We start from the raw sequence: 27,711 nt of genomic DNA, 5'->3' as shown, positions 1-27,711 counted from the left end.
TGAGAGGTGGGGGCAATCGGCTGCTCAGACATTGAAAAGTCTCTCCTAAGATCACAGGATTTTAAGAGTTCCCGTCGTGGCTCAGTGGTTAACAAATCTGACTAGGAACCATGAGGTTTTGGGTTTGATCCCTGGCCTCACTCAGTGGGTTAAGGATCCAGCGTTGCCGTGAGCTGTGGTGTGGGTCGCAGATGCAGCAAGGATCCTGTGTTGCTGTGGCTGTGGTGTAGGCCAGCGGCCGTGGTTCCAATTGAACCCCTAGCCTGGGAACCTCCATATGCCGCAGGTGCGGCCATAGAAAAAGACCAAAAAAATAAAAGATCATAGGATTTTAGAGTATTTCATCCCTTTTGGCAACAATTACTGCTTTTCAATATTTCTGACCTTAAAATCCTTCATGAAGAAGACATGGCAACAGGAATGGAAAATAAACAGCAACCACTCAGTGCTGTGGGTCCAGGGCCCCAGGGCGCTTGGTAGAAAGGTTGGGGGAAAGGATTCCTCCTCTCAGGGCCCTTCCTGCCTCTCCCTCCGCCCGCCCTACCAGCCTGACCAGTCCCTTCAGTGACTCTCCACCGGATCGTACAGTTTGTCCCACAGGTGCTATGTGGCAGGTAAGAGAGGCCCCTGTAAGCTCGTGTGTCTGTTTCTCCCATCAGCCCTTAATTTCCTTGGGAGGCAGGATGGTGTCTTATTCACCCATGTGTCCTCAATGCCTAGTAAGATGTCTGGTACATTTTTGGTGCTAAACTGGCTCATGGGTCAAGTTGAAAGCCTCATGAAAGAACAGGCCCCTGTTTTTCAGACATACCTACTTTGGTAGGTGGGGTAAAATGACATGATTTTTGGGATTTGCTATGAAATAGTTCAACAAAGAACAAATAAAAGAAAAAGGAAGGTATGAATAAAGCAAATATGGCAAAATCTTGTTAATGACTTAATCTGGGTGATGGGCCCACTGTACTATTCCAATTTGTGTGTAGTTAAATTATCTCATCATTTTAAACTATCCATTGAATACCACTTATTATTCACTGACATTCTTAGAGCTGACCAACCCTACTCAGACACAAAAACCCTACCGCCCTCGTCAGCTACCTCACAGAAATCTTTGCAGACAACGACAGGAGAGAAGGAGAAGGCCTTGCAGTTCTTCCACGGTGTCAAAAGATCCAAGGCCAAAACGAAATACGAGAGGCTAAAAAGGACGAAGAGGCGTTCCCGTTGTGGCTCAGCAGTAGCAAACCCGACTAGCATCTGTGAGGATCCGGGTTCGATCCCTGGCTTCCCTCAGTGGATTAAGGAGCCGGTGTTACTGTGAGCTGTGGTGTAGGTCGCAGACACGACTTGGATCTCAATTGCTGCAGCTGTGGTGTGGGCTGGTGGTTACACTCCGATTAGACCCCTAGCCTGGGAACCTCCATGTGCTAAGGTTGCAGCCCTAAAGAGACAAAAAGACAAAAAAAAAAAAAAAAAAAAAGACAAAAATAAATAAATAAAAATAAAAAGGACGAAGAGGCTGAAACCAGTGCGGACTAACCTAGCCCGGAATTCCAAACGACGCAACCTAACAACGAATCTCAACGCTACCGGGTCAAGAATGGGACGAATACCACTTGGAGGATTTTTTTAAAGAGTTAAGGATCCAGTTCCTACCGCAAGCAATTACGGTAAGACTGAGCATAAGTTTTCTTAACACCAAACGGTGTGCAAGGCGTAATTTCTATGTGATTCCAATTACTCCTCCTATAAAATCTGAATCTTTTTATTCTAGACAGATGTGCAGCATATGACCCAGGGATGAAATTTTCAACACTCTTACATTCAAAAGTTCCCCAGCGTGAGAGTTTATGACACCAACTGCCTTTTAGCAAACCCGTGTACGCTGCCACTCCCTTTCAAAAGAGTTCCTGGGAAAAATTAATCCCTCGTCCGGGAAAAGGCTGCCTGTGCACAAGGCAGGATCAAAACGCTTCACTACAGCAACACCAGTGAGATTAAAACGGTGACGAGCGGCCGGTTAAGCCGGCAAACGCACGCGTACACTTCCGTGTTCCCACCTCCTCGACGCCCCTCAGCCAGCTGGGGAAAGAGGGAAATACATTTCAGGTCCTGAGACCACTGACAATCTCCCTTTTATCCACGGGCACAGGATTTTAGTAGATTTCCATTTAACGCTCTGAGAAATGGTTGAAGTGGTTCAGAGCGACAGTGGCGATGGGGTTTAAAGTAACTCTTATGTCTTATTAAAAAGACACATATCGCTTTTACTTTATTTGTGCTCTTTTTGTCCCCAACCTCTGCCACAAAATGATGGTGAATGTCCCCCCCCAAACAGAAAGCTAAGTAAAAGCACCAACCACACGCAGGGATGCTTATCTGTTTTATTTTTCAAAAGAAACATACTTCGTTCTTATGATTTGAAAATTAAGGTCAAGAAACCAACTCTCAAACACAGTAAATCAACCATAATGGAAAAAATAAAAATATAAAATAAAATAGGAGTTCCCATCATGGTGTAGTGGTTAACCAATCTGACTAGGAACCATGAGGGTGCAGGTTTGATCCCCGGTCTTGCTCAGTGGGTTAAGGATCCGGCGTTGCCATGACCTGTGGTGTAGGTCGCAGACACGGCTCAGATCCCACATTGTTGTGTCTGTGGAGTAGGCCGGCGGCGACGGCTCTGAATAGACCCCTAGCCTAGGAACCTCCATATGCTGCGGGTGCGGCCCTGGAAAAAGACAGAAAGATTAATTAATTAAAATAAAATAAAGTTTGACAGAACACGGTAAATCAACTATAATGGAAAAAATAAAAATCATAAAATAAAGAATTAAATTAAATTTAAAAAAAGAAACTCTTCAATAAATGGCAACAAGCACTTGACATGGTAACTGCTCATCAGGTTTGGTCCCACGTCCCTCGGGTTTTCGGGGACACCTGCCACATGCCAGCATGGGACGCAGTGAGGACAGGGTCTCTGCTCTCCCAGGGCACACAGCCTCCCCGGTGGGGGAGACGGACATTTAATCACTGCCCAGTTCGTTTAATGTTTTTACGAGTCAATGCTATTAAGAAATAACAGGAGTCAATGAAAGAGAAAAAGGACGGCATTTAGGCTGCGGGGTGACAGGGACCTCCTGGAGAGATGACGTCCCACAGCCCTGAGGACGACTGGGTGCAGGGGTGAAGGGCCGGGAGGAGACCGGCAGTGGGCCCGGGTGGTGCGTACAGCTGGCCCGGCCCAGGGAGCAGAGGAGGGACGGGCCTGGTACAACTGCAGAAGCCTGGGAGGCAGCTCCGACTGGAGCCAGCCCACGTTACGCTGGACGGATGCAGACGTCACTGGAAGCAACGGCCATCCTTCCCGAGCCTCCCAGAGGCTCACCAGGTGGGGTTCCCGGCACAGGTGGCAACTCAGAATGCCCTCATCTCTCTACCAAGCGGCAATGTGCCTGCCCAGAAACACCCTCCTCTCTCCCCCAACGCCAACCTACACCGGGGATTTCTCCAGAATACGGCCCAGAGACGCGTGGACACCACCCCTGCCCTTCCTTCTCATCTCTTACCCAGCACTGCCCAGCCTTCCAGACGGAAGCCCCGCCACTCTCCAGGGCTTGTCCAGCTCCTGCGCCCTGGAATCCACCACTGCACCAGGGGTGGGGGGGGAGGGCAGCAAACACGCCTTCTCACAGGGCTGGCACTTCCCACGGGGCCGGGCCTTCAGCTCACTCTACTCCAGCTTCATGGGGCCCCGGAGGAAGCGATGGCATCAGACCCCACCCGACCCCCACAGTCCCTGCTGAGCAGCGTCCTGAGCATCCTCCAGGGACGGCCCCGCCCAGTCCTTACAGCAACCCCCCTCCCCCGGGAAGCAGAACCCGAGCTTCCCCGCCGCTCAGATGAAGAGCAAGGACTTGACCAAGCCTCCCCCGGGGGAGATGGACTCGGAAACGGAAAGCACTCAGGCCACATGAACTGACCCCCGCCCCAGTGAGCACGGCGCCTGCACAGGCAGCACAGCCAAAGACAAAAGCCCAGGGCTGCGTCCACGAACACCGGGAGGGCGGACGCAGGCGAGGAACCGCCTGGTTGTACCTCACAGGGCAGGCGCTGTCCCCGTCCCCACTGGTCCCCTCACCTCACACACCACGCAGCTCCAGGCAACTACAACAAGGGAAAGCCGGCCGCCGACCCCAGCAGCCAGAGCCAGGAGGACGGGGACGTCCCCTCAAGGTCAGGGGCGAGGCCTCGTCATCAGAATTATCCAAACGTAGGGAGTTCCCGTCGTGGCTCAATGGTTAACATATCCGACTAGGAACCATGAGGTTGCGGGTTCAATCCCTGGCCTCGCTCAGTGGGTTAAGGGTCCGGCGTTGCCGTGAGCTATAGTGTAGGTCGAAGACGCGGCTCGGACCCCTAGCCTGGGAACCTCCATAGGCCGTATGTGGCCCTAGAAAAGACAAAAAAAAATTATTATCCAAAAGTAGAACTGGACTTGTCACCTGGACCACGGGCTCCTCGGGAGGGCACAGGTGCCCATACAAAACACAAGCTGGAGAACTCGTCTTGCCCTGGGACAAAAATTTGGCCGGCGCCTCGGGTCTCTTCCCACCTAGAAGCCTGGGCTGCCGACTCTCGGCGAGACCTGGAGGGGAGGGCTCTGCAGTCCTGCCTAAGACAGGAACCCATATGGGTTTTCTCCTGCTAACCACCTGCTGCCTGAAACTGGACCTCACGCGTGTGTGCACCTGTTGTGAGATTTACTCTTAACACGTACTACTTCCCTGCATTCACACCGCAGGTACGGCTTTGTCACCAAGCGCACACCTGTACGTGTACACAGACCCCACTCTGCTCTGGGTCGCCTGACTCCAGCTGACTTGGCTGAAGCGAACACGACAGGTAGAAGGGATGCCTGACGACCCCGGCAGCGAGCACAGATTTAAGACTGCCAGCCCCCAAGCAGAGCTCCGCCACGTCACCACTTTATGATCAAACGCGCCGGGCAGCTCCGTCGTCTCGGGACCCCGGCACCGGCCACCGCGCCCCACGGGCAGAGCAGGGCCCGGCCCACCCGCCGGTAGTCGGACTAAAGTGAGTTTCGGCAACAGTACCTTTGTTGAAGTCTTGCGGATCCAGGGACAGACTGTAGCCAGGAAGCGTCTCCAGGAGGAGCTTGTAGCAGGCCCTCCAGCCCGGCTCCGCGATGCTGGGGGCCACGCACTGCATGGCAGCCACGCGCTTGAAGAAGGCGGACTTGCGGTGGAAGCCGATCAACTCGTAGAGCTCGGAGAGGATGCTGTAGCGCTGGATCCGCTCCTCCTCCGAGAGCTGGCACAGGGCAGGGCAGAGGGCAGCAGGGTGAACCTCACAGGGAAGCCGGAAACCCCCACGAGACCGAGACCTGGCGACACGCGAAGGAGAGGGGGAACCGGGCCGGCGCCGCCAGGGCCGGGGCCAGGAGAGCATGGACCCGCTGGCGGGGTTCGGGTGGGAAGCTTCATCACGTACAAAACTTGTCAGAACACAAAACACACAGAACCAGGGAACAAGACAGGGACTTGCTCTGAGGACCACCCCGAACTTGGACTTGAGATTTCACGGATCTCAAAGAGTTTTCTCTCACCCACGACCCAAGTGAAACTGTCCCAACAACCCTATGAGGTCATAAGAACAACTTGTGCTTGTTGTTAAGTTGTTGGTTTTTTCGCCACGCCCACAGCACACAGCCGTTCCCAGGCCAAGGATCCAACCTGCACCACTGCAGTGACGCCACCAGAACCTTAACCCACTGTGCCGCCAGGTGTCGTGAGACAGGCTTTTCCAATCTTCCTGCTTGAGCATCCACCCAGAGCCCCTCCTCACGTGATCTCATCAAAAGCGTCATATAAAACTGGTGTGGTTTCTTGAGGCGGGGCTCTTGGTTCCAGAGACCTTGAGTCCCCCGGTTCCCACCCTTACTTAAGATAAATGTCTCTGTGTCTTACGTTATGTTAACTTTTTTCCTTAAGTTCCACAGCACCCGTTCTTCAGCCCCATCCTGCTGAGCTGGTCTCGGCCACCAGGGAACTTCAATAACTGTTTCTTCTTTTTTTTTTTTTTTTTTTGTCTTTTGTCTTTTGTCTTTTATCGTTGCTATTTTTTGGGCCGCTCCCACGGCATATGGAGGTTCCCAGGCTAGGGGTTGAATCGGAGCTGTAGCCACCGGCCTACGCCAGAGCCACAGCAACGCGGGATCCGAGCCGCATCTGCAACCTACACCACAGCTCACAGCAACGCCGGATCGTTAACCCACTGAGCAAGGGCAGGGACCGAACCCGCAACCTCATGGTTCCTAGTCGGATTCGTTAACCACTGCGCCACGACGGGAACTCCCCAATAACTGTTTCTTAAGCACCGACTACCTGCCAGCAAACCCACATACCTTATTGAATCATTGCAATAATCCCAGAAACTCAAACTACCCCAGCTCCTAGACAAGGAAATCTGAAGCTGAGAGAAGCGTTACCAGCCTGTGCAAAATCCCACAGCCAAGAAGTGTCACAGACAAGACCTGAGTTTGGGGTGGGGACCTGCTTACTGCCCAGCACCCAGCTGCCCAGGCCACAGCTACCTCTAGGGAGCAGGGACGGCCAGGGCCTCGCTGCTGCTCAAGGCCACCCCGCCTGAGGGAGCGGTCTCCCTCTCTCACCCCGACGGCCGATGTGTCTCCCGGATATTTCTGTGCAGACAGAGGCACAGTGCATAGAAGTAGCGTCTGGGAGCCCTCCAGCCACCCTGCTCCCCCAGGCCCATGGCACGTGCCCTCACCAGGCCTCACAGCCCTCACCTGGGAGCCTCGTCCCCATGGTGTCCCTAACAGCCGCCTCTCCTTCCTTGATTCACCCACATGCGACTGCCAGACAAATACTCCAGAAGCACAGTACAGAGCCCGGCACCCATCACAGAAAGACCCAGAAACCCCTCCTAACGCCTTCTGCATGCCAGGCCCTCTTGAGTGACCCCAATCCGCCTTTGTGACTCTAGGTCCCACCGCCTGCCAGGGGCCTGGCCAGTGGAACGACTTGACTTCATCTGTTTTCTCATCTGTCGCGTGCACCGAATACCTTCTCTGTGCTCTCCACGAATGGGGCTGGGGATTCAGCAGGAACACAACCGGCAACGACACTTGCCCACGGGGACAGCGACAAAACATCAGTGAACAAGGAAATGAAATAACTGCTCCAAGTGAGACAAAACACACCATGACGACAGACCCTCCCTTAGACACAGAATGAAAAGGAACCAACCAGACAAGATGCCCCGGGCAGAGCTGAAAAACCCAGGCGGTGGGCGCCCTGCACCCTCCCACCGCCTCGGTGCGGAGGGCCCCACACCTGCAGGTCTGACTCCTCGTTCAGAGGGCCCTTCCGATGCCACCTCTCCAAAGAGCCTGTCTTAGGGATGTACACACATACATACGTAGGACTTTGCTGTATGGCAGAAATTGGCACAACGCTGTAAATCAACTATGCTTTGAAATTGTTAAAAAAAAAAAAAAAAGGCAAGAAGCCTCTCGATGACTTTGGCTGCCACGTCTCCCCTAAATCCTCATAACCATCCGGGACCCCATTCGTCACTCCTGTCTTGTCCTGTACGATTCATGTGCAGGTTTAACCTCCACCCGCCCCCCCCACCCACAGGACCACCTGCCCTGTCCCAAAGCGGCAGCATTATTTCACACTCCTGACAGTCCTTAAAGAGGAAGGAAAACCACAGCCAGCACCCGCGGTGAGCAGGGCGTCCAAAGAGCAAAGTCAAAGCCGGCCTCCTGAGCATCGCGGTCCCTCGACCCAGCTTAAAATCCAGGCCCTTCGTCCTCAGGACGGGCTGCCTGCATTTCCCATCCCCGCCTCTGTGAGTGAGTATGACTCCGTGTGTGTCCTGGTTTGCACAGATCTGGCTCTTTCTCAGGGTTCACCTCACCATTCTGCAGAGTCCTGACCCCTCCCGGTCCACCTTCCGTAAAATCGACCCTCTCCAGTGATGACTCCTGGAGCCTGCAGCTGAAAGCCAACTAAAGAAGGCTACACAGCTGAAAGTCCCCCTCCACACACTCTTACCCCCCTCTCCTGCCTAAGGCCTCCCTCCACCAAGCTCACACAACCGCAGAACAGAGGAGACCACTCCACAGTCAGCTCCAAATTCCCGGCAGAGCGCGATAACCACAGATACGCTTATGGCGTCTCCTTGAAACATCCTCGTCGTTATTTAAATAAGACCTTGGGAGAGAAGTGAGGTCGGTCCAGAAGCCTCTGTCCAGAAGCCTCTGTGGGCCTTTTCCATATTCACTGTTCATTGATCCTCTCAAAACACAACTTCTCACTGGGGGAGGATTTGTACTTTTCTGCCAGGCGTCTGTGGTCACCAGAACGACTTTAAGCTAAATTCTCCATCTGGGTTTCACGGTTTTTCCCTCCAACAAGATCTGAGTTTCCTTATTTTCTTGCCTTGAAGGATGGGGTTCTTTCTCCAGTTCACCCTTTTAGTAAATGAGGCTCCTGGTGGGGGGGGGGGGTCTCGCCCTCCCCTGAGGGTCTGCCAACCCTCCCACCCGCCTTCCAGAATTCCTGCCTACTGCCTATTTTGGCTCCTGAGAATTTCCCCTCACTTTCTGCCAATTAGCTATGCCACTTGAAAGACGGGGAAGAAAAGGTTTCTCTCTTAATCAGAACTTTGAAGGAACTTGTACAAAGAAGGGTTTATGAGTTTCAAGACCCTTATACTGGCTAAATAGAAACTACACTAGATAACTTTCTAAACCTATGTGTTATTCGTTTTTCTTTTCTTTCTTAAGCTAATAGACCTTTTAAATTAAAAATAATAATTAAGGCCCCAAATAAGATAGAGCCGTAGAGGGGCATACAAAATTAAGGGGCAAAGCCAGAACATGAGGACATAATCTGCAAGGTTAATAAAATACATACACTGGATAAAATCAGCAATTCTTAGTAACAGCTCGCTTAAATGTCTCTCTTATCAGGAAACGGCCAATATAAAACAGGATTAAAACAAAAAACTCAACTAAGTTCACCAAGTTATGGAGGGGTACCGACCAAATGTGTCTCCTTCCTGGAAAAAGGGGAGATTCGCTGGCTCTTGACTGTGGAATCTGAGTCCAGAGGGAAGGACAAACTGAAACGCGGTAAGAATCGCATCAGCGGACTGAGGGACGAACGGAGCAATGGGAGTGTCCCTGGCGGGGCAGTGACGCCGTTCCCCTGGACTGTAAAGCACGGCTTCCCTGCAGTGATCAGCACCGTGGGGTCCTCAGATCCCGATTACCTGCAGGTGCAGAGCTGGGCCTGGACCTCCCAGCGAGCCCCACACCTGTATGTCCAGCTTGCTTGGGACACGTCACGGAGATGTTTCAAGGCACCTCAGACCCCAGCGGCAGTCCTTCCGCAGGGCCCCAGCCTGGAAGCAACGCTGCCCGGCCTCTCCGGGCCCAGGTCCAGATCCACGTCACCCGGGGACCTCCCTGTCCCTCCCTCCCAGCCGGTCCTTGGTCACCAAGCCCTCAACTACAGCACCCGCAATGGGCCTCCACCAACATGTGCCGGACGCTGGCTTTGCGCCAGGTTTCGTGCCCCACACTGTACACGTATCATCTCACTGCACCTTCACAACCATCCTGGGAAGCCCGTGGGAAACTACGCCAAGGAACAGGATAAATTCTGCTCCTTCCTTAAATGAATCCAAAAGTCCAAAGTCCCAGGGCTGAGTGACAAAGCTGGGCTTGAAAACACACTTGAAAAGTGAAACCCTGGTCGGAGCCACCACATCACCTCCTGCCGAGCCTTCTAAGTGTGACCTGCTAAAGCACGCTGCTCCCTATTTAAAATCCTGCAGTGACTGCACTGTCCCCAGGATGAAGCCCAGGAGACTGAACGCAGAGCGGACCCCCATTCTCTGGGCAGCCCCGTCTCCCCACCACCAAGCCGACACTTGCTGCGTCCTGGACCACGACATGAAACATAAAAGAGATCGCATCTCAATCAAACACGGCCAGACCCAGCACCCCTCCCACACTGACGATCAGAAAAAAGCCTTCTGAGGATGAGCCCAAATCCTTCTCCTTGTGACTTCCACTCAATGACAACGAACTTCCCCAAAGAGAACTCATCTCAGTTTCCTTGTCTGTAAAGAGGGAGTAATAGAGATTCTGAGAGGTTTCCAGGGAACTAATATACACGGAAGCCTGGGAAACAATTCCCAACATACAGTAAGCGCTTATTATTAAGTACATATCTCATGCAAGGAACCAGAGATCAGCGTTTTCTGGATGTTCAACAGACTACTGGCAAAGTATTTAATAAACCCCTCTGAGCAGGTGACCAGGGCACAGCCCAGCAACGCTGTCATGGGAACACTCGCTTGTTCTCTGATCACTGAGCTACACTTATTTAATAAAGAAGGGGTTATTTAGTTAAAACTCTCTAAACATAAATCTCTCCCAAGATTAATACGAATCGGGTTTCAAGTACAACACTCTCACTGGACATTGATCTTGAAAACGACAGCCTTAGCTACCCACAGCAAAAGGGCATCTCCTTAAACATCTGACTAAATACACCCAAAGAACTGTTGAAAAGAGGTCCAGCAGCAGCCACTGTGAATAAGCTCTCAGTATCACCGGCACTGTGCTTCACACAAGGCTCTGATTTCTCACTTTCATCTTCGTGCTCAGGAGGCTTAACCTGGGTCTCGGTTTCTCATTTATAACACAGGGGTGGGAGCAGTTGCGGTGAGATTTATTTAACAAATGTAAATCTGTACTTGCTCTTGCATAAACCCTAGGAATACACAGACAAATGCTACCTGGTCCCACCCTCAAGAAGCTCAGTCTTTCCATTTATAATAGCATTAAAAACAAAATGAGAGAGAAATTTAACAAACATGTACAAGACCTGTACACTGAAATTTTAAAAGACCTGCACCTACAGAAGACATCCCATGTTCATGGAATGGAAGCCAATAATGTTAAGAAATCAAAACTCCCCAACATGATGCCCAGATTCAACACAATCCCCATCAAAATTCCAGCTGCCTTCTTTGGAGAAATGGTCAAGCTACTGCCAAAATTCATATGAAAGTGCAAGAGACCCAGCATAGCCAAAACAACCTTAAAAAGGAAGAGCAAAGTTGGAAGACTCACATTTCCTGACTTTAAAAGGTACTAAAAAGCTACCATAATCAAGTGAGTGTGGCACTGACACAGTTGGATATATAAACTGGTGGGACGAGACTTAAACTCCGGGGCAGGGAAATACTTACATTTATAATCAATCTTCCCCAGGGTGCCAGGATCACTCAGTGGGGAAAGAATAGTCTGTTGAACAAATGATCTGGGACGACCGGCCATCCACAGGCAAGAGAGCCGTCTAGACCCCACTGCATGCAGTACACAGACGCTAACTCAAAATGGATCGTAAACATAAACACTAAACCTATAAAATTCCTGAAAGAAGACAAAGTACAGAGTTCCTGTCGTGGCGCAGTGGTTAACGAATCTGACTAGGAACCATGAGGTTGCGGGTTCGATCCCTGCCCTTGCTCGGTGGGTTAACGATCCGGCGTTGCCGTGAGCTGTGATGTAGGTCGCAGACGCGGCTCGGATCCCGCGTTGCTGTGGCTCTGGCGTAGGCCGGTGGCTACAGCTCCGATTCAACCCCTAGCCTGGGAATCTCCATATGCCGCGGGAGCGGCCCAAGAAATAGCAACAATAACAACAACAACAACAAAAAGACAAAAAGACAAAAAAAAAAAAAAAAAAAGAAGACAAAGTACATCTTTGTGGCGTAGGTTTAGGCTATGGTTTCCTAGACACAATACCAAGAGTATAAGCAATAGGAGAAAAATGGAAAAACGGGGCTTCATTAAAATTTAAAATTTTTGTGCTCCAAAGACCACCACCTAGAGAGTGAAATGACAATCCACAACAGGAGAAAATTTGGGCAAAGCGTGTATCTGACAAGAGACTGGTATCCAAGATATATAACAAATGCTTACAACTGAACCACAGAAAATAGACCCAGGGGTTCCCTTCGTGGCTCAGCAGTCAACGAACCCAACTAGGATCCATGAGGATGTAGGTTTGATCCCTGGCCTTGATCAGTAGATTAAGGATCCAACATTGCCAGGAGCTATGGTATAAGTCGAAGACATGGCTCAGATCCCGCGTTGCTGTGGCTGCAGCTCCCATTCGACCCCTAGCCTGGGAACCTCCATATGCCACAAATGCAGCCCTAAAAAGACAAAAAGAAAGAAAGAGAAAGAAAGAAAGAAAGACAGACAGACAGAAAACAGTTAGATGGTTCCTCAAAAGATTCGGCCCTGAGTTACCCGATGACCCAGCAATTCCACTCCAAGGTATTCAGGCATCTCTCAGGATCCACAGCAGGTTGGTTTCAGGACCCCCACTGTGGATTCCAAAATCCAAGGACGTTCAAGCCCCTTTAGAGTCAGCCCTCTGTATCCACGGATGTGGAAACCACAGACCTGGAGGGCCAGCTGAATACCCCGCAGAACGAAAACGTATGTTCTCACAAATACCTGCATGTTGACAGTCATAGCAGCATCACTCATCATAGCCAGGAGGTGGAAGCGATACCCTCCAATGGATGAATGGACAGACCAGATGTGGTCTGTCCACACAGTGGCGCATCATCCAGCCAAAGAACAAAATACCGATTCAGGCTACAGCATGGATGAACCCGAAAGCATCATGCTACGTGAAGCATCCCGACACAGGAGGACAAATGCTGCCCATTTTGGCAAAGAGCATGTAAGTGTCATTTTACTACTCTCGTAATCTTTCCAGAGGTTTGAAATCATTCAAAATAAAAAACACTGATTTCACTCAAAATAAAAAATACTGAAATCAGGGAATTCCTGTCATGGCTCAGTGGTTAACGAACCCGACTAGTATCCATGAGGACACGGGTTCGATCCCTGGCCTCGCTCAGTGGACTAAGGATCCAGTGTTGCCCTGAGCTGTGGTGTAGGTTGCTGACACAGCCTGGATCCCGCGTTGCTGTGGCTGTGGTGTAGGCCAGTGGCTATAGCTCCGATTCGACCCCTGGCCTGAGAACTTCCATATGCTGTGGGTGCGGCCGTTAAAAAGACAAAAGACAAAAAAATAAAAATTGAAATCATTCGAAATAAAAAATAATTCCTTACAGGAGGGCTTTAAGGATTAAACGCAGCAATGCACGTAAAGTTCTCAGAGCAACGCTCTGCACAAATGCTCTGCGAAAGGTCACTGCTGCCACAGCCACTCAGAGGAGTGGGGCTGGCACTGGTGAGAACCGCTGCCACTCCCTCACCCGACAAACGTGAATCCCAGGACAGGCACTGTGCCTGGCACAGTGACCATAACAATAAGATGCAGTCCCTGCGCTGGGCTCCGCTCCATCACCAAACCCCTGTACAAACTACTGGGTACCAAATACATAAGCTACAAGGATATACTGTACAGCCCAGGGAATACAGCCAATATTTTATAAGAACTATACATGGAATATAACTTTTAAAAATTGTGGGAGTTCCCACTTTGGCACAGCAGATTAAGAACCTTGCGTTGGCTCTGCAGTGGCACAGGTTTAATCCCCAGCCAGGGGCAGTGGGTAAAGGATCCAGCATTGCCATATCGGCGGCATAGGTTGTAGCTGCAGCTTGGATTCGGTCCCTGGTCTAGGAACTTCCATATGCCTCAGGGGTAGCCAGGAAAAAAAAATTGTGAATTGCTATGTTTTATACCTGAAACTGATGTAATACTGTAAACCAACTAAACCTCAATAAAAAGCTAAATTAAAAAATAATATTTAGGAGTTCCCATCATGGCGCAGTGGTTAACGAATCTGACTAGGAACTATGAGGTTGCAGGTTCGGTCCTTGCCCTTGCTCAGTGGGTTAATGATCCGGCGTTGCCATGAGCTGTGGTGTAGGTTGCAGACGCGGCTCAGATCCCACATTGCTGTGGCTCTGGCGTAGGGCGGTGGCTATAACTCCGATTGGACCCCTAGCCTGGGAACCTCCATATGCCGTGGGAGCGGCCCAAGAAATAGCAAAAAGACAAAAAAATAATAATAATAATAATATTTAGGAGAGTTCCCATTGTGGCTCGGCAGGTTAAGAACCCAACTAGTGTGCATGAGGACTCAGGCTTGATCCCTGGCCTCGCTCACTGGGTTAAGGATTCGGCATTGCTGTGGGCTGTGGTGTAGGTCACAGAGGCAGCTCGGATCCGGCACTGCTGTGGCTGTGGCGTAGCCTGGCAGCTGCAGCTCAGATTCCTAGCCTGGGAACTTCCATACACTGCAAGTGCAGCCCTAAAAATAAATAAATAAAATTTGGGGGGAGTCTCACTGTGGCACAGTGGGTTAATGATCCAGCTTATCTCTGCAGCGTTGCTGGTTGGATCCCTGACCTGGCACAATGGGTTAAGGATCCTGTATTGCCACAGCTGTGGCATAAATTGCAGATGTGGCTCAGATTAGATCCCTGGCCCAGGAACCCCCATATGCGACAGCTGTAGCTGAAAAGGGGGAAAACTTTTTTTTTAATAATTTTTAAATGTATCACTTAACAGTTCCATTTTTAAACAACTACGAGGTAAACAGCTTACTAAAAGCAGTAAGTGTCTGTGACATGGTCCGTTTATACATTTATTCAATTTCGGCCTCATTCGGAAAGAGGATCTAAATCAATTTTCTAAACACAATTTAGCAGCAATAACAACAAGAAGACAAAAATAAGCGTGAGGAAAAATGGGGGTTTAATACTGAAATAAAACCAGGGGCAGGTGACGTCACAAACACACATGCCGTGAAGGAGGGGTAGTTACTGGAGGCCGACTCCAGATTCAGCTCTAAGGTTCCCGGCAGCCGAAGCAAAGCGAAAACGACGAGGAGCTGCAGGCGCCATCGTGCCCCTGGGAGACATCTGCACCAGCTGCTGCCAGGCCCCGGGCAGGGTCGAGAGGCCGCCTCCCCGCGGAGGCCATGCCCAGCCCCGAGGTAGATGCAACAAGCGCCCGTCATTGTGTGGGTGGCTCTGGGTGCGGACGCTGCCTTTCCACGGCCTCTCCCCTTCCATCACTGCGTGGCTGCAAACCAGGGCCCCACGCTCCAGCTTGAGGACGTGGCAGCCCCGCAGCCTGGCCCGGCGGGCAGCTCTCAGCAGGGTCCCCGGGGCCGCCCACTTCTGCTGCGATGACTTCCCAGCAAAAGAGAGATGTCTTCCTGCCCTGTCCCCACAAGATACAAGGACCTGGGGCCACATTCCTGACTCCTGTTGTACCGGGGATGTTTCAGGTCCCTCTCTTTGTCCTTCCCCAATAAAGAACTTGACTTCCCCATCCAACCGCTCCTTTCTGCGGGAGAACTCTGCGTTCCCCACGCACCATCCCGAAACCAGGGGGCCTGCCGCCCAGGACCGAGATGCTCCAGCCTCACCTGGGCTGCATCCCTCCACTGTGCCCCTTCTCTCGCAAAAAGCCTGTCCTGACTCCCATGCCGCAGATTCGGAGCTGAAACCGACAAAGCTCCGAGGTTTACAATTATCATGCGCACATCCCGCGGGCTTTTGCTAGGTTTCCTTGGCAACAGCTTCATTAAGGAACTGCATCAAGAAGTTTAAAGAGGCTATTCTTACATCTGAGCGGAGTAGCCTGCATAAAATGTAAATGGCTTTGCAGAGAAAATGAACCAGGGACAAAGAGGTCGCAGGTTCTAGTCAACAGCGTCACGAGGCAAAACGTTCTCCAGTGGCTCAGAGTGACCCCTGAACGTGGCGTCTGCTGGAGGCAGCGTTGGGGCGCCGGCTTCCACAGCTGGTAAACGACTGGGCTTTCTTCTAGTTTTCCAAACAATTCCTTCCTATCTCTCCCTTTTCCTGTCACTTGCCCTTTCCCACTAAGGAAGAAAATCCATTTTGGTCATCCAGGTTGCTTGCTTACCTGAGGCTACTCGACAGTTCACAGAACTCGGCTTCAGAGCCACAACCATCTAGGTTTAAACACCAGTGGTGGCATTTACAGGGCAATCCCAGGCACGCAGCAAAGCCCCCTGGCCTCAACTTCCTCATCTCTAAAACTGGGCGCAATAAAACCACCAAAGTTAATTATGGCCAAGAGCTATTTACCCTGGGTAAGTGCCCGCAACCAGCAGGCTGCTTAATTAGTAAGAATTATCAAGAATTAGTTCGTTCTGCCGTATTGATAACAGAGACGCTGTGTCTTTTTGTCTTGTCTGGTAACAGAGCTTGTTTTGCTGGGATTAACGTCACCAGAGCAGCCCCGCCTGGAAAAGCCCCAGCTCCGCAGGGCAAGGCAGCAACGTTCCTTTACGAGCTGATCGCAGCTTGTGGCCATTTGTTTCTGCGTTGACCTCTTTAGCACCTGCCTTCCCCTCCGGACTTTCTGCTCAAGCAGCGCAAGACCACGTCCGTCTTGCAGCCTGCTGAAGATTCTCGGCTGTAAGACGGGGGCCGAGAGCCCAACCCCGGTACAGACGTGGAGGAGGAAAAACCCTAACAAGCATGCTTTACCGAGGCCCTTGCGCCCCAAATCTCGGTGTGACAAATTACACCGTCTTGTTAGCCTGAGGCTCCGCTTCTGTCAATAGGAATAAACGCACTTAGCACAGAGTTACAAGGATTAAAGGAAACAACCAAATTCACAGCCTGGCAAAGTGTCTGCCAGTGGCTCCTCAACAAACACGAGGTGCCCTTGCTGCTCAGACGCCACCAGTGGAGCAGACACACACAAAGAACACTGAGTGCCAAGCAGCATGAGACGCGCTATACGTAAGTGATGTCACACCACTTACCACAAACCCAGGACAAGGTGACTGCTGTCATCCCCCCTTCGCAGAGCCACCAGCAGGCTTTGCGAGGTTACATTCGAGGCTAAGGACACATGGTGAGGAAGTGGCAATTTAAACCTGGACCTGGGAGTTCCCAGTGTGGCTCAGCGGGTTAAGAACCCGACGTTGTCTGTGATGATGTGGGTTCAATCCCTGGCCTTGCTCAGTGGGTTAAGGATCCGGTGTGGCCATGGCTGTGGTGTAGGCCGGCAGCTGCAGCTCCCATTCAACCCCTCGCCTGGGAACTTCCATAAGCCATGAGTAAAAAAGAAAAAAACACAAAAACAAATCTGCAGTGCCGCCTCTCACTTCTATCTGACCACTTGCCTGTGAAACCTACGTGTCTGATACACAGATTTGCAGCCAGCCAGCTCTTAAAGGCAACATACACGCTGTCTGCGGTGCCCAATAACTACCATAAACCATTCTCGTCAACAACTAAAGACAGGACAGGTGGATCCACGTTTCTGCTCATGAAGAAGAGGAATTCTACCTTGAATTCAGCTGTAACACGCGGAAACCCTGCCCCATACCACTGAATCGGGCTTTACGCCTGCACAGGGCTTCTTCGAGCAGAAGATACCTGCAATGATTCCATCGTGGTTCCTTTCAAAGTTTCAGGATCGGCCACAATCAGTCTCTGCACAGATACAATTCATCACTTGGTTGAAAACCACAAGCCTGAGCTACTTCAGAAAAATGACAGCTCTCTCTTTGTTACTGTCATTATAAAATCCCCCCAGAACTCATTATTTTGCTGTCTGCTCACCGGGCAACCAAACGTGGAGATGACTCGACTCCAGGAAAGCGTGTGTTGGGGAGAACTCCGAAGGCTGGCCCGCCCGCAGGTGGGCAGCTCACCCGCGCGTCTCGGCTGCCCCCTGCTGTTCCACAAAGACCAGGCAGGCAGAGAAGGCCTGTTCCAACAGCTGCCAAGTCCACACGCGACAGAAAAGCATTTTACTTTATAAAACATGCTACGTGTAGCCCCACCTGTGAAAACGGCTTTGCCAAAAGCCCAAGTGTTTCAACATTAACTTGCAAAGGCAACTCTGTCTGTAGGCAAGTGGGTCTTAAGACACCAAGTCCTCCAAGGTCCTCCCCAGACCCAGCCCTCAACCAAACCAGCTGCCGTGCTGCAGCGGAGGCGCCAACTGGACGTTTTAAAAGCAACCCTCCTCCTCTCGGGCACAGTGGACGACCGAGGACAAGGGCTGCGGCGGGGTAGCTGCAGGGTGACAGTAAGACAGGACTGGACACAGAGCATCTGAGCCGACTAATCCTTCTCATCACCACGAGCTTGCTGTGCCATCATTTTCCAGGTGAAAATGCTCAGAGAGGAGGAGGGATTCTGCTCAAGGTCACAGAGCTAACGTGGCAGAGCGGGGTCTACAGGGATGCCGGCGACTGCTCCTCGCCCGGACGACGCCCCCCCCCCGGGGGGGCCCCCACAGGCCTCTCTTGTGCCCGCCCCCCCCCAGCCCGCCTGCTACGGGGGTCTGACGGCAGCCTGCCTTTGAAGCATCCTCTCCCTCTGCCGTCCCGCAGGACAAGGCTGTGCAGGTCGCCAAAACACTGCCAGCTCTCCAAGTTCCGTGCTTGAGCCAGGTCCCACCTGCACACCTGGCCCCTGCTCAGAGGCTCTCCTGCCCCGGCAGGTGGGTCGGTTCAGGAAAACCCGCTGGGGGCCTCCTTTCATGCCGTTTCCAGGGCCGCATCCCGGGCCATCCCGCCAGGACTGTGCCCGCCTCAGAGCCAGGGATTCCGGCCCTGGTCAGCCCTGCAGACCCCGCCCGCCTCACAGCCCACACCCAGCAGGTCACCCGGACCCAGCAGGTCACCTGGAAAGTGCGGTGATCGACCAGTCCCATCCCAACGGCTGTCGTCGGGCAGCACTGCCGGCAGCTGTTTCTACCCGCGGATCAGTTTCCCACAAAACCGACGCTTCCGCTGTCAAGTGGGGGGTGCTCCCTTTTTCTGCCCATTTTATCAGAAACGTCAAGAGAATTCCGGAAGCCCTTTCTCCTCTCGTTTCTGAGGACCCACCCGCCCCGTGACGCCGACGCTGACGCTGCTTCGCGTCTCCGCGGCCTTGTTTCCCTGGCGCTCAATGGCTCAAAACGTGGTGGGTGTCTTTGCCTTTCTGGCTTGTTTGTACTCGGCTTATCCGCTCTTCCATTTCTGTCTCCCCCTCAGGGTTAGGCCTGCAGCTGCCACTCTCACCCCCAATGTCCAGTCTAGGAAGTCAGCTGTGACGAGCGGCCTGGGGCCAGGAACCACACTTCACAGGAGAGGGAACCACGGCACAGAGAGGCGAAGCCAGCTTCAGACCGCGACAGTGTGTACCCTGCGCGTCTGTGCTTAACTCTTGGGCCAAAATATTTAACTTGGCATCGATGGCGGTTATAAACGTGAGGGATGGGAAGGTCACACATCAACTCTAAGACGTTCACTGATTCTGATAGGGACGGAGTAGGCACAGGTGGGCGTGGAAGTCCCAGCAGGGGATCACAGTCAAAGAGGGACACCTGGGGGGGGGGCCCACTGTCAGCTCAAGAAAGCCATCAGAACAAGGCAGGCTTGCCTGACCAGCAGGTGCGAGAACTGCCTCAGGTCACTGGGTGGGAGATGGGAGGGGGCCCGCATTCAGATTCAGACCAGGGGCGAGAGCTTGCAGACCCCCCTTCAGGGAATTTGAAGACAACCTTACCAGATACTAAGGAGGACCTAGAACTCCCGGAAAGGAAGAGGCGGGCCTTTCCCACCCCCACGCCCCTCGGAGGATAAAACTGCACCCACCTCATCCTCGGGCACAGCCTCCTCGCCTGCCCGCCTGCAACTCACGAGCGTCCTAGCCTAATAAATCTGTTTCTCACCTTTCACTTTGCCTCTCGCCAAATTCCTTCTGCGCGGAGGCATAAGGACCCTGAGCCTTGCTGAGCCCAGACCCGGGGTGAGGAACTCTGGGTTTTGGCTGGGTTCAGGCCGTTAGTGCTGTCAGTTTCACTTCCATTACTTTGTGTCTACTGATGTTATTTCTATTTTAAAAATTAACTCTCTACAGTCAATATGGCAAAATATTAATGCGTTAAATCTGGATGATAGAGGCATGCATGTCTTATTACTCATACTTTTATATGTTCAAAAGACAAAATGATTTTTTTTTTTAAGGGCCACACCTGCAGCATACGGAGGTTCCCAGGCTAGGGGTCGAATCGGAGCTACAGCTGCTGGCCTACGCCACAGCCACAGCAACCCGGGATCCTTAACCCACTGAGTGAGGCCAGGGGTCGAACCTGCGTCCTAATGGATCCTAGTCAGGTTTGTTACCACTGAGCTACGACGGCAAATCTCGAGATAAAAATGACTCTAAAGTATCTCTCCACTCCCTTCCTCTCGCTACCGTCTCTCTCACCTGAGCCCCTAGTCCCACATACCTAAGTCTTTTCATTATATCCACAACTGAATTCATCAGCTTTCCCCCCAAAACTCGCTCCGCCGCCTTCCCTTCATCTAGCACAGCACGGCCACCACCAACCTAATTAATCAAGCCAGAAACCTGGGCGGTACTCCGTCTGACCCTCACACACCTCACTAATCTCTCCTTTTTACCACCTAAATGTGTCTCCAATCTGGTAGCTTTTTTCCACTGTCTCGCCACGAAGGAGAAGCCACCAGCAGTGCCCGCCTGGACCCCTCAAGAGTCTCCTCCTGCCCCCCCCCAAATACACCACACACCCTACTGCAGACAGGTGGGATCTTCTCATTCCTGTGCTTTTAAAACCCACTGTTCTTAGAAGAAACTCCAAGTTCCTGGTCTGGCGAACCTTTGCCACCAAACTATCAGCTCAGTGAGGGCAGAGTCAGCCTCCTCCCGGCTGTGCTGTGCTCCAGGCAGATCTGCTCAATCCCAGTGACCCACGTTCTAATCCCAGCCTTGGGTCCTTAAGCAAACGGCTCCCCTTCTGAGTCTTGTTTGCCCCATCCATAAACACCCAAGGTGGCTCCGAAAGATTGTGGTCTTTCAGCTAGACTATCAGTTGGGGGGTTTTGCATTAGCAACCTGCCATTAAACACTCTCACGATTTTGTCTTAATAGGAACACAGCTGGAGTTCTCTTACAGCAGTGGGTTAAGGATCAGACGTTGTCACTGCAGTGGCTCCGGTTGCTGCTGTGGCATGGGTTCGATCCCTGGCCCAGGAACTTCCGCACGCTGCAGGTGGAGCTAAAAAAAAAAAAGCACACACACAGATTCAAGTAGTAGTTGGGGCCTGACTCCTCTGCAGAAGGAGCGGCACTGAGTTTTATCACATCAACACCCAGCTGGGGTTACAGACGCAGAGTGGCTTCTCAGGGGACGAAGGAAGGTGCGAGGCATATGCTTGTTCGCGGTTGTTACAAAGCTCTTCCTCAATCAAAACAGATGTTTGAAAGAACAGAAAATTCTGAGTCGTGAAAGTAAAACGGCATGATCGAAAGAAGGAGAGCAAGTGACCCCTTCATGAGGATTTCAAGTTCTGACCCCAGAGTTTTGACCAGGCCACGCTGACTCCTAGCCCAGAAAATTCAGATGGACTAAGCTCCACGAGACGGCATTACCCCCCCAGTGGGAAGGACCCGCACGCACCTGGCGGAGGTTGATGTAAACGGCGTTCTGGAGAAATTCCGAAGCTTCCATGCTGCGCTTCTGGATGGCCAGGACGCGGACGGCTTTGACACAAGCTTCTAACTCAATCACTCCAGCATTCTTGTACTGCGCGGTCAGAGAGCAGAGAAGAGAGAGGTCTGTCGGGTCAGGCAGGCGGGACGCCGGGGACGCACTCACCCTGCAGCCTGTCCCCAGAGCCACCCACCCAAGGGGGGGCCTTTGTGTTTGAGAAAGTCTGTCCCTTATGGGGGCAAAAAGGGATTGGTGGGACTGAGTGAAACTATGAATGCCCTTAACAGATATGTCTGCATATTCATTCAAGTCATAGAGCCAACAGTAGCTGGAGAGTTGACAGAATTTCAAAATATTACCAGTGGGAACTTTACGACTCAGAGTTCCCATCATGGCTCAGTGGTTAACGAATCTGACTAGGAACCATGAGGTTGCAGGTTCGATCCCTGGCCTCGCTCAGTGGGTTAAGGATCCGGCGTTGCCGTGAGCTGTGGGGTAGGTCGCAGACGTGGCTCAGATCCCGTGTTGCTGTGGCTCTGGAAAAGGTCAGCGGCTACAGCTCCAATGAGATCCTTAGCCTGGGAACTTCCATGTGCCGCAGGAGCAGCCCTAGAAAAGGCAAAAAGACCAAAAAAAAAAAAAAGAACTTTACGACTCATTTCCACCTAACTCTTGCACTTGAAATCATTCCTGAACTCTCACACCTGCAGCTTGGATGCAGTGGCTATAAATTCATCTGGCTCTGGGAGCACCACGGGGGTGCAGGGCGTTAGGAATCTGCTGTGGCCCAGGCCGCTGCAGAGGTGCATCCCCAGCCTGGTACAGTAGGTTAAAGCATCCGGCGTTGCCACAGCTGCAGCACAAATTGCAGCGGCAACTCGGATTCAATCCCTGGCCAGAACTTTCCATTTGCCATAGGCGCAGCCATTAAAAAAAAAAAAAAATTGACTTTGTTGCAAAAGCTCTAGCTCCACTGTGCGCTTCTCTCTTAACACACTTGAGGTCTTCCTGGTTTTCTCTCCAGCTTACTTGTTCCTACGTCTCAGGCTCTGAGATGAAGGACAAAAGAAGACGGGAGAACAAAAAAGGCATGTGGGTTGCATCAGCCACGCAGAAGCCGGGCGAGGACCTCTTAGACCGCCCCTCTGTTCTCAAGGTTCTGTCCCAAATAACCTCCAGCCAGGTGAGCTGCCCTCAGCCACTCACAAGCTGTGTGGCTTGTTCTTGGGGACTAGCTGGGGCCCTCGTCTCTCCCAAGACCCCACGCAGAGCCCTGTTCTTCTGCCTTTTCCTCCTCTACCCGGAACCCTTTTCCTTTTCTTGCTTTTTAGGTTTACACCTGCGGCATATGGAGGTTCACAGGCTAGGGGATGAATCACAGCTGCAGCCGCCAGCCTACACCACGGCCACAGCAGCAAGGGATCCGAGCCTAGTCTGTGATGACACCACAGCTCACAGCAACGCCGGATCCTTAACCCACTGAGCGAGGCCAGGGATCAAACCCACATCCTCAAGGATCCTAGTTGGGTTCATTACCACTGAGCCACAATGGGCTCCCTTTTTCTTGTTCTTTTTCATATTTTATTTCCAAACCCTTTTTAGTTATTTACTTATTTTTCCCCTAATGATCCCAAGCTGAAGTGGTTTTCAATGGAGATTTCTGAAAACACTCCCTGCAGCTGAAGCCAAGGTTTCCAGCAGTAAATCCACGTATTCTGGCACCTGAACAAGCCCGAGGCTGGGACAGCCACCAACTCTTGCTGAGGGACTGGGGTCGCCCACCCTCAACAAGTGTCCGCTGGGCCCCCAGGCCCACGTGGCATAACCACTCAGAACATGCAATCTGCTCACTATGGACTATTAAGAGGCAAAAACAGACAGCTGCTCATGTTTCGTACCAAAGTTATTTAGAAGGTGGATAAAGAAATCACTGCCGGAGGAAGCAGGTCTCCACTGCTTCCTCATTTCTAAGATGTAACATGCACAGAATTTGTGACATGTTACATGTAATTTATCAGAGGCAGCACAAAAAGAAACTATACCTACCTAACTACACAGCAAGTATACTAGAAGCCAAAATCTATCAATTTTATATGCCATTTACCAATGTCACAAAAAAACTCCCAAAAAGACTTGATTCCACTGAAATAATGACGTCTTTAAAAACTGTTAAAACAACTTCTACGGAAGTGAAAATAAAAGCCAACTCAGTTTTTTTCACATGTTTTTGTTATGGTGGCCTATTTTAAACATTACAAAGAGATTTAAAATTCATCATAAAAAACTCTTGGGGAGTTCCCGTCGTGGCGCAGTGGTTAACGAATCCGACTAGGAACCATGAGGTTGTGGGTTCGATCCCTGCCCTTGCTCAGTGGATCAACGATCCGGCGTTGCCGTGAGCTGTGGTGTAGGTTGCAGACGCGGCTCGGATCCCGTGTTGCTGTGGCTCTGGCGTAGGCCGGTGGCTATAGATCTGATTGGACCCCTAGCCTGGGAACCTCCATATGCCGCGGGAGCGGCCCAAGAAACAACAACAACAACAAAAGACAAAAGACAAAAGACCAAAAAAAAAAAAAAAAAAAAAAAAAAAAAAAAAAACTCTTGGTATATTAGTAGGAAGAGACACACACAGGATGCATAGGGATTGGGAAAAGAATGCTCACACACTAAAAATCCACTCCATAGCCAGTCCTTTACAAGCGTTATCCTGGAACAGAAGCCCTCTGACGCAGAGGCCGCACCCCCATCTCACTGCTGAGTCCCCAGGAATCATCGGCCAAGTCACCAGCACAGAACCGTGCCATCGATATTTTGGAAAGAAATGAGGAACTTACCCCATTAACTCTGGAACAAAACTATAAATACTGAACTTCTTGACAGATAAAGGAAATAGGGCCCAAAAAAGTAAGACTTCTTGCCCAAGGCCACAACGCTGGCACTGGCGAAAGCAGGATTCGAGCCCGGGTCTGTCTGTCTAAGGAAGAAATCCCATCCTCTAGGGAGGTCCAGCACCACAGCCTGTCACCCTCTCTGCTCAGATCTGGCCTTTCTAGCCTTCAACGCCCCCCGCTCACGGGGAACTTGAGGGCAAACGGTAACATTAGGGGTTTTATACTGAACAGTCTCTCAGGCCTGATCTACAAAGAGTCGGGACAGAGTGACCCTCACTTAAGAGGCCACGTGGACATAAACTAAAGGCCAGTGAGCAACGAAAACTCTGCCAAGCCCCTGGAACTCAATCCAGGAGGGCGCCTGCCGCCCCCACTCAGCTAAGGTCTTTGCTGCGTGGACACACGACAAAGACCCCAGGTCCAGTCTGGATCCCGCCACCGAGGAGCTCGGACGGAGTTACTCAGCCTCTCGCCTACGTGAGCTGTAGGGCTCTGAGCTGTCTTAAGGTCCTTCCAACTCAAATATGATGACAGCCCGATCTCGGCACAATGTCTGTGTCCCCATTTCAACTCTTCCAACAGGAGAGCGTTTCCTTGCCCACAAAGCAGAAATCCACTAAGAAATCGTGCATGAGGCCAGGCAGAAGTCTGCTTCAGAGAAGAAACCAGAAAGGTGGTCCTTCTCCCTCAGCACGTGGGGGGGCATCCTGATGTGTGCGTGCACATCCGGTACAATCAAACCTGCGAGTGGACAAATATGCTTTACGTCACCGGCATTTCATTTTAAAAGTTCTGACCTTGGGTTCCGGGCAGCGTGGGGAAACTCAGGTGCTTCTGGTGGGGGAGGTGGAAGAGGAGAGGAGGCCGAGGAAGCCGAGGGAAGAGAGCGCCAGAGAAAAAAGGCGAGACGGGAACTTGCCGTTCCTGCGTGCATCGCACACGTGCCAGGAACCGGCTTTGCCCCCAGACGTCAGACACCAGCCCATTTCTCACTGAGCAACGCTGATGAGCCTGCCTCTGTGCCTGGCTTTTTACAGACACAATAAATGATTAAACAGATGATAAAAACTATACAGCAGGCCATGTTTCTGCTTTGAGAAGCAAGAAAACAGTTCAAAGAGGTCACTTAACTTGACAAAAGTCAGACGACCAGTCAACGGGGGAGGATGGATTCAAACTCAGTCCTGACTGGGGATCTGCTCATCCCACTTCCAGGACTAGAAAATGCACGGGTGACCTGGCCCCCTGCTGACTCACGGCAGACAGGTCTTCACACAGAGTGAGGTCTCCGATCTGCACTGAAACAGGGCTCTGGGCAGCCACCAGACTCCCACCAGGCCTGGCCAGTGAAGAGGTGCCCACGTGCCACGCCCGCCAGGCTTCAACATGAAGGCGGGAGGACCTGGGCTCTTCTGGGGCCTCTCCAGTCCACAGGCAGCGCCCAAATGCTAGAAGTAATGTATGAACCAACCTCCCCGCCACCAACCGGCCTCCCATCTCTACAGCTGAGCTGTGATCATTTTGATAATCCTGGAGACAAATTTTTAAAGACAGAAAAGAAAGGGCTCTGGAAAAAGTACTGGACACTTATAGTTTTTAAATGGCCCGTTAGAAAATAGCTTAAAAATCAATCTGCCTTTCTACATGTCAGTTTTAAGCAATAAAAAAATAGAGCAAAAATTTCTCATGTACAACGTTAGCAAAAACATAAACAATAACCAGGAATAAACTCAAAAAAAAAACCTATGGAAAAGAGTTATATTCCATCATAAGAATATATTTCTAAGAATAATACCAAAGATAAAACCCATGAGGAAAAAATTTACTCTTATTGGAGTTCCCATCGTGGTGCAGTGGTTAACGAATCTGACTAGGAACCATGAGGTTGCAGGTTCAATCCCTGGCCTCGCTCAGTGGGTTAAGGATCCGGTGTTGCCATGAACAGTGGTGTAGGTTGCAGACGTGGCTCGGATCCCACGTTGCTGTGGCTGTGGTGTAGGCCGGAGGCTACAGCTCTGATTCGCTCCCTGGCCTGGCCTGGAAACCTCCATATGCTGTGGGTTCTGCCCTAAAGGGACAAAAGACCGAAAAATAAAAAATAAATAAAAAATGGAAATGGCTAAGGAGTGAAAAATGTTCAATACCTCACTGGTCATCAAACGCAAACTAAAACAGAAAGTTACGTGCACTCACCATATTGGCAGATATTTTAGAAGGACAGAATAGCTATCGTCGCTGTATGGGAGAACAAACTATTAGCAACCTTTTAGGCAACGGACTGTAAACTACAAAATACACACACACCCTTTGACTCAAGTCCACTTCCAAGAAGTACCTCCTTTCAAAAAAAAAAAAATCAGTCCAAAAAGATTTCTCCATCAGGGTATTTATCACGGCAGAGTTTACAACGGTGGGAGGAAAACTGAAAAGAAATAACATTCGGGGCAGCGAATCGGTAAAGGAAGTAAATCCACGTCTTTTCATTCTCCGTTGGAGAAGGGGTTTGGAGAGGAACTTGACAGCGACAAATGTAGACGTCATTTCCAGCAACTAAATTTCCGGAGATCTCTCTCTAAGAGAACTGTCATTCAAGAACACAAGAATACTCGTGTCCGAATGTCAATCAGGAGTTCACGCCACGGGCTGTGGTGCAACGGGATGGCGGCACAGCCGGTTAAGGACCTGGTGTCGCTGCAGCTACAGTGTAGGTTGCAACTGTGGCTCGGATCTGATCCCCGGCCCAGGAACTCCACATGCTTTGGGGGCAGGCAAAAAAGAAAAAGGAAAAAAAAAAAAAAAGACTGCTCCATCAAACACTTTTCTAAGAGTAGGCAAGTGGGAAGCCTAAGCGTCCAGCCACCAGACAATCACGAGGTAAGTCACGGAGGGCTGGGGGCGGGTGGGCGCGGGCGCTTGGTCCTGGTCTGGGCGCCCCGTTCATGGCCGTTTCCCACAAAGCAGGCTGATGGACCAGGGACCAGGACCCTGTTTGAAAGGGTCACGCCGGTCTGGGGGGACAACTATGACGTGGTGCTGAGCAGAATGAAGCAAGCTGCAGAAAACGTATGTAGTGTGATCTCATTTCTGTAAATAAAGCAAATATACACGTACACACACACAGATACATGTTTCTCGTGTGTGTGTGTGTGTGTATCACAGCCATAACGTCATGAAAGACACATACCGAGTTGTTAACAGCTATCACTCTCAGGAATTAAATGCAGGAGGTACAGAGCTTTCATCTTTTCA

The 27,711-nt window shown here is 51.3% G+C and overlaps 1 protein-coding gene across 8 annotated transcripts in view; it reads right to left on the bottom strand.

Annotated features, from left to right (window-relative positions):
- The window catches only part of TRAPPC9 (trafficking protein particle complex subunit 9), a 472,116-nt gene that overhangs the window by 400,248 nt on the left and 44,157 nt on the right, over positions 1–27,711 (bottom strand). For 7 of the 8 annotated variants that reach the window (XM_021088861.2, XM_085021607.1, XM_085021609.1 and 4 more), the window contains 2 exons: positions 21,539–21,664; positions 5,118–5,334 (listed from right to left, as the gene is read on the bottom strand). In XM_021088861.2, coding sequence (XP_020944520.2) covers positions 5,118–5,334; positions 21,539–21,664 — 343 coding nt within the window. Of the gene's footprint in view, positions 1–5,054; positions 5,335–21,538; positions 21,665–27,711 lie in introns of all 8 variants that reach the window. The other variant, XM_085021612.1, reaches the window with a different exon arrangement.

Source organism: Sus scrofa, chromosome 4 (genome assembly GCF_054392235.1).
Source record: "Sus scrofa isolate SSC_HxYL_T2T_F1_AM1 chromosome 4, Sscrofa_HxYL_maternal_Yorkshire_Landrace_v2.0, whole genome shotgun sequence".
NCBI classification, from domain to species: Eukaryota; Metazoa; Chordata; class Mammalia; order Artiodactyla; family Suidae; genus Sus; species Sus scrofa.
This window is presented reverse-complemented; position numbering and strand designations above follow the sequence as displayed.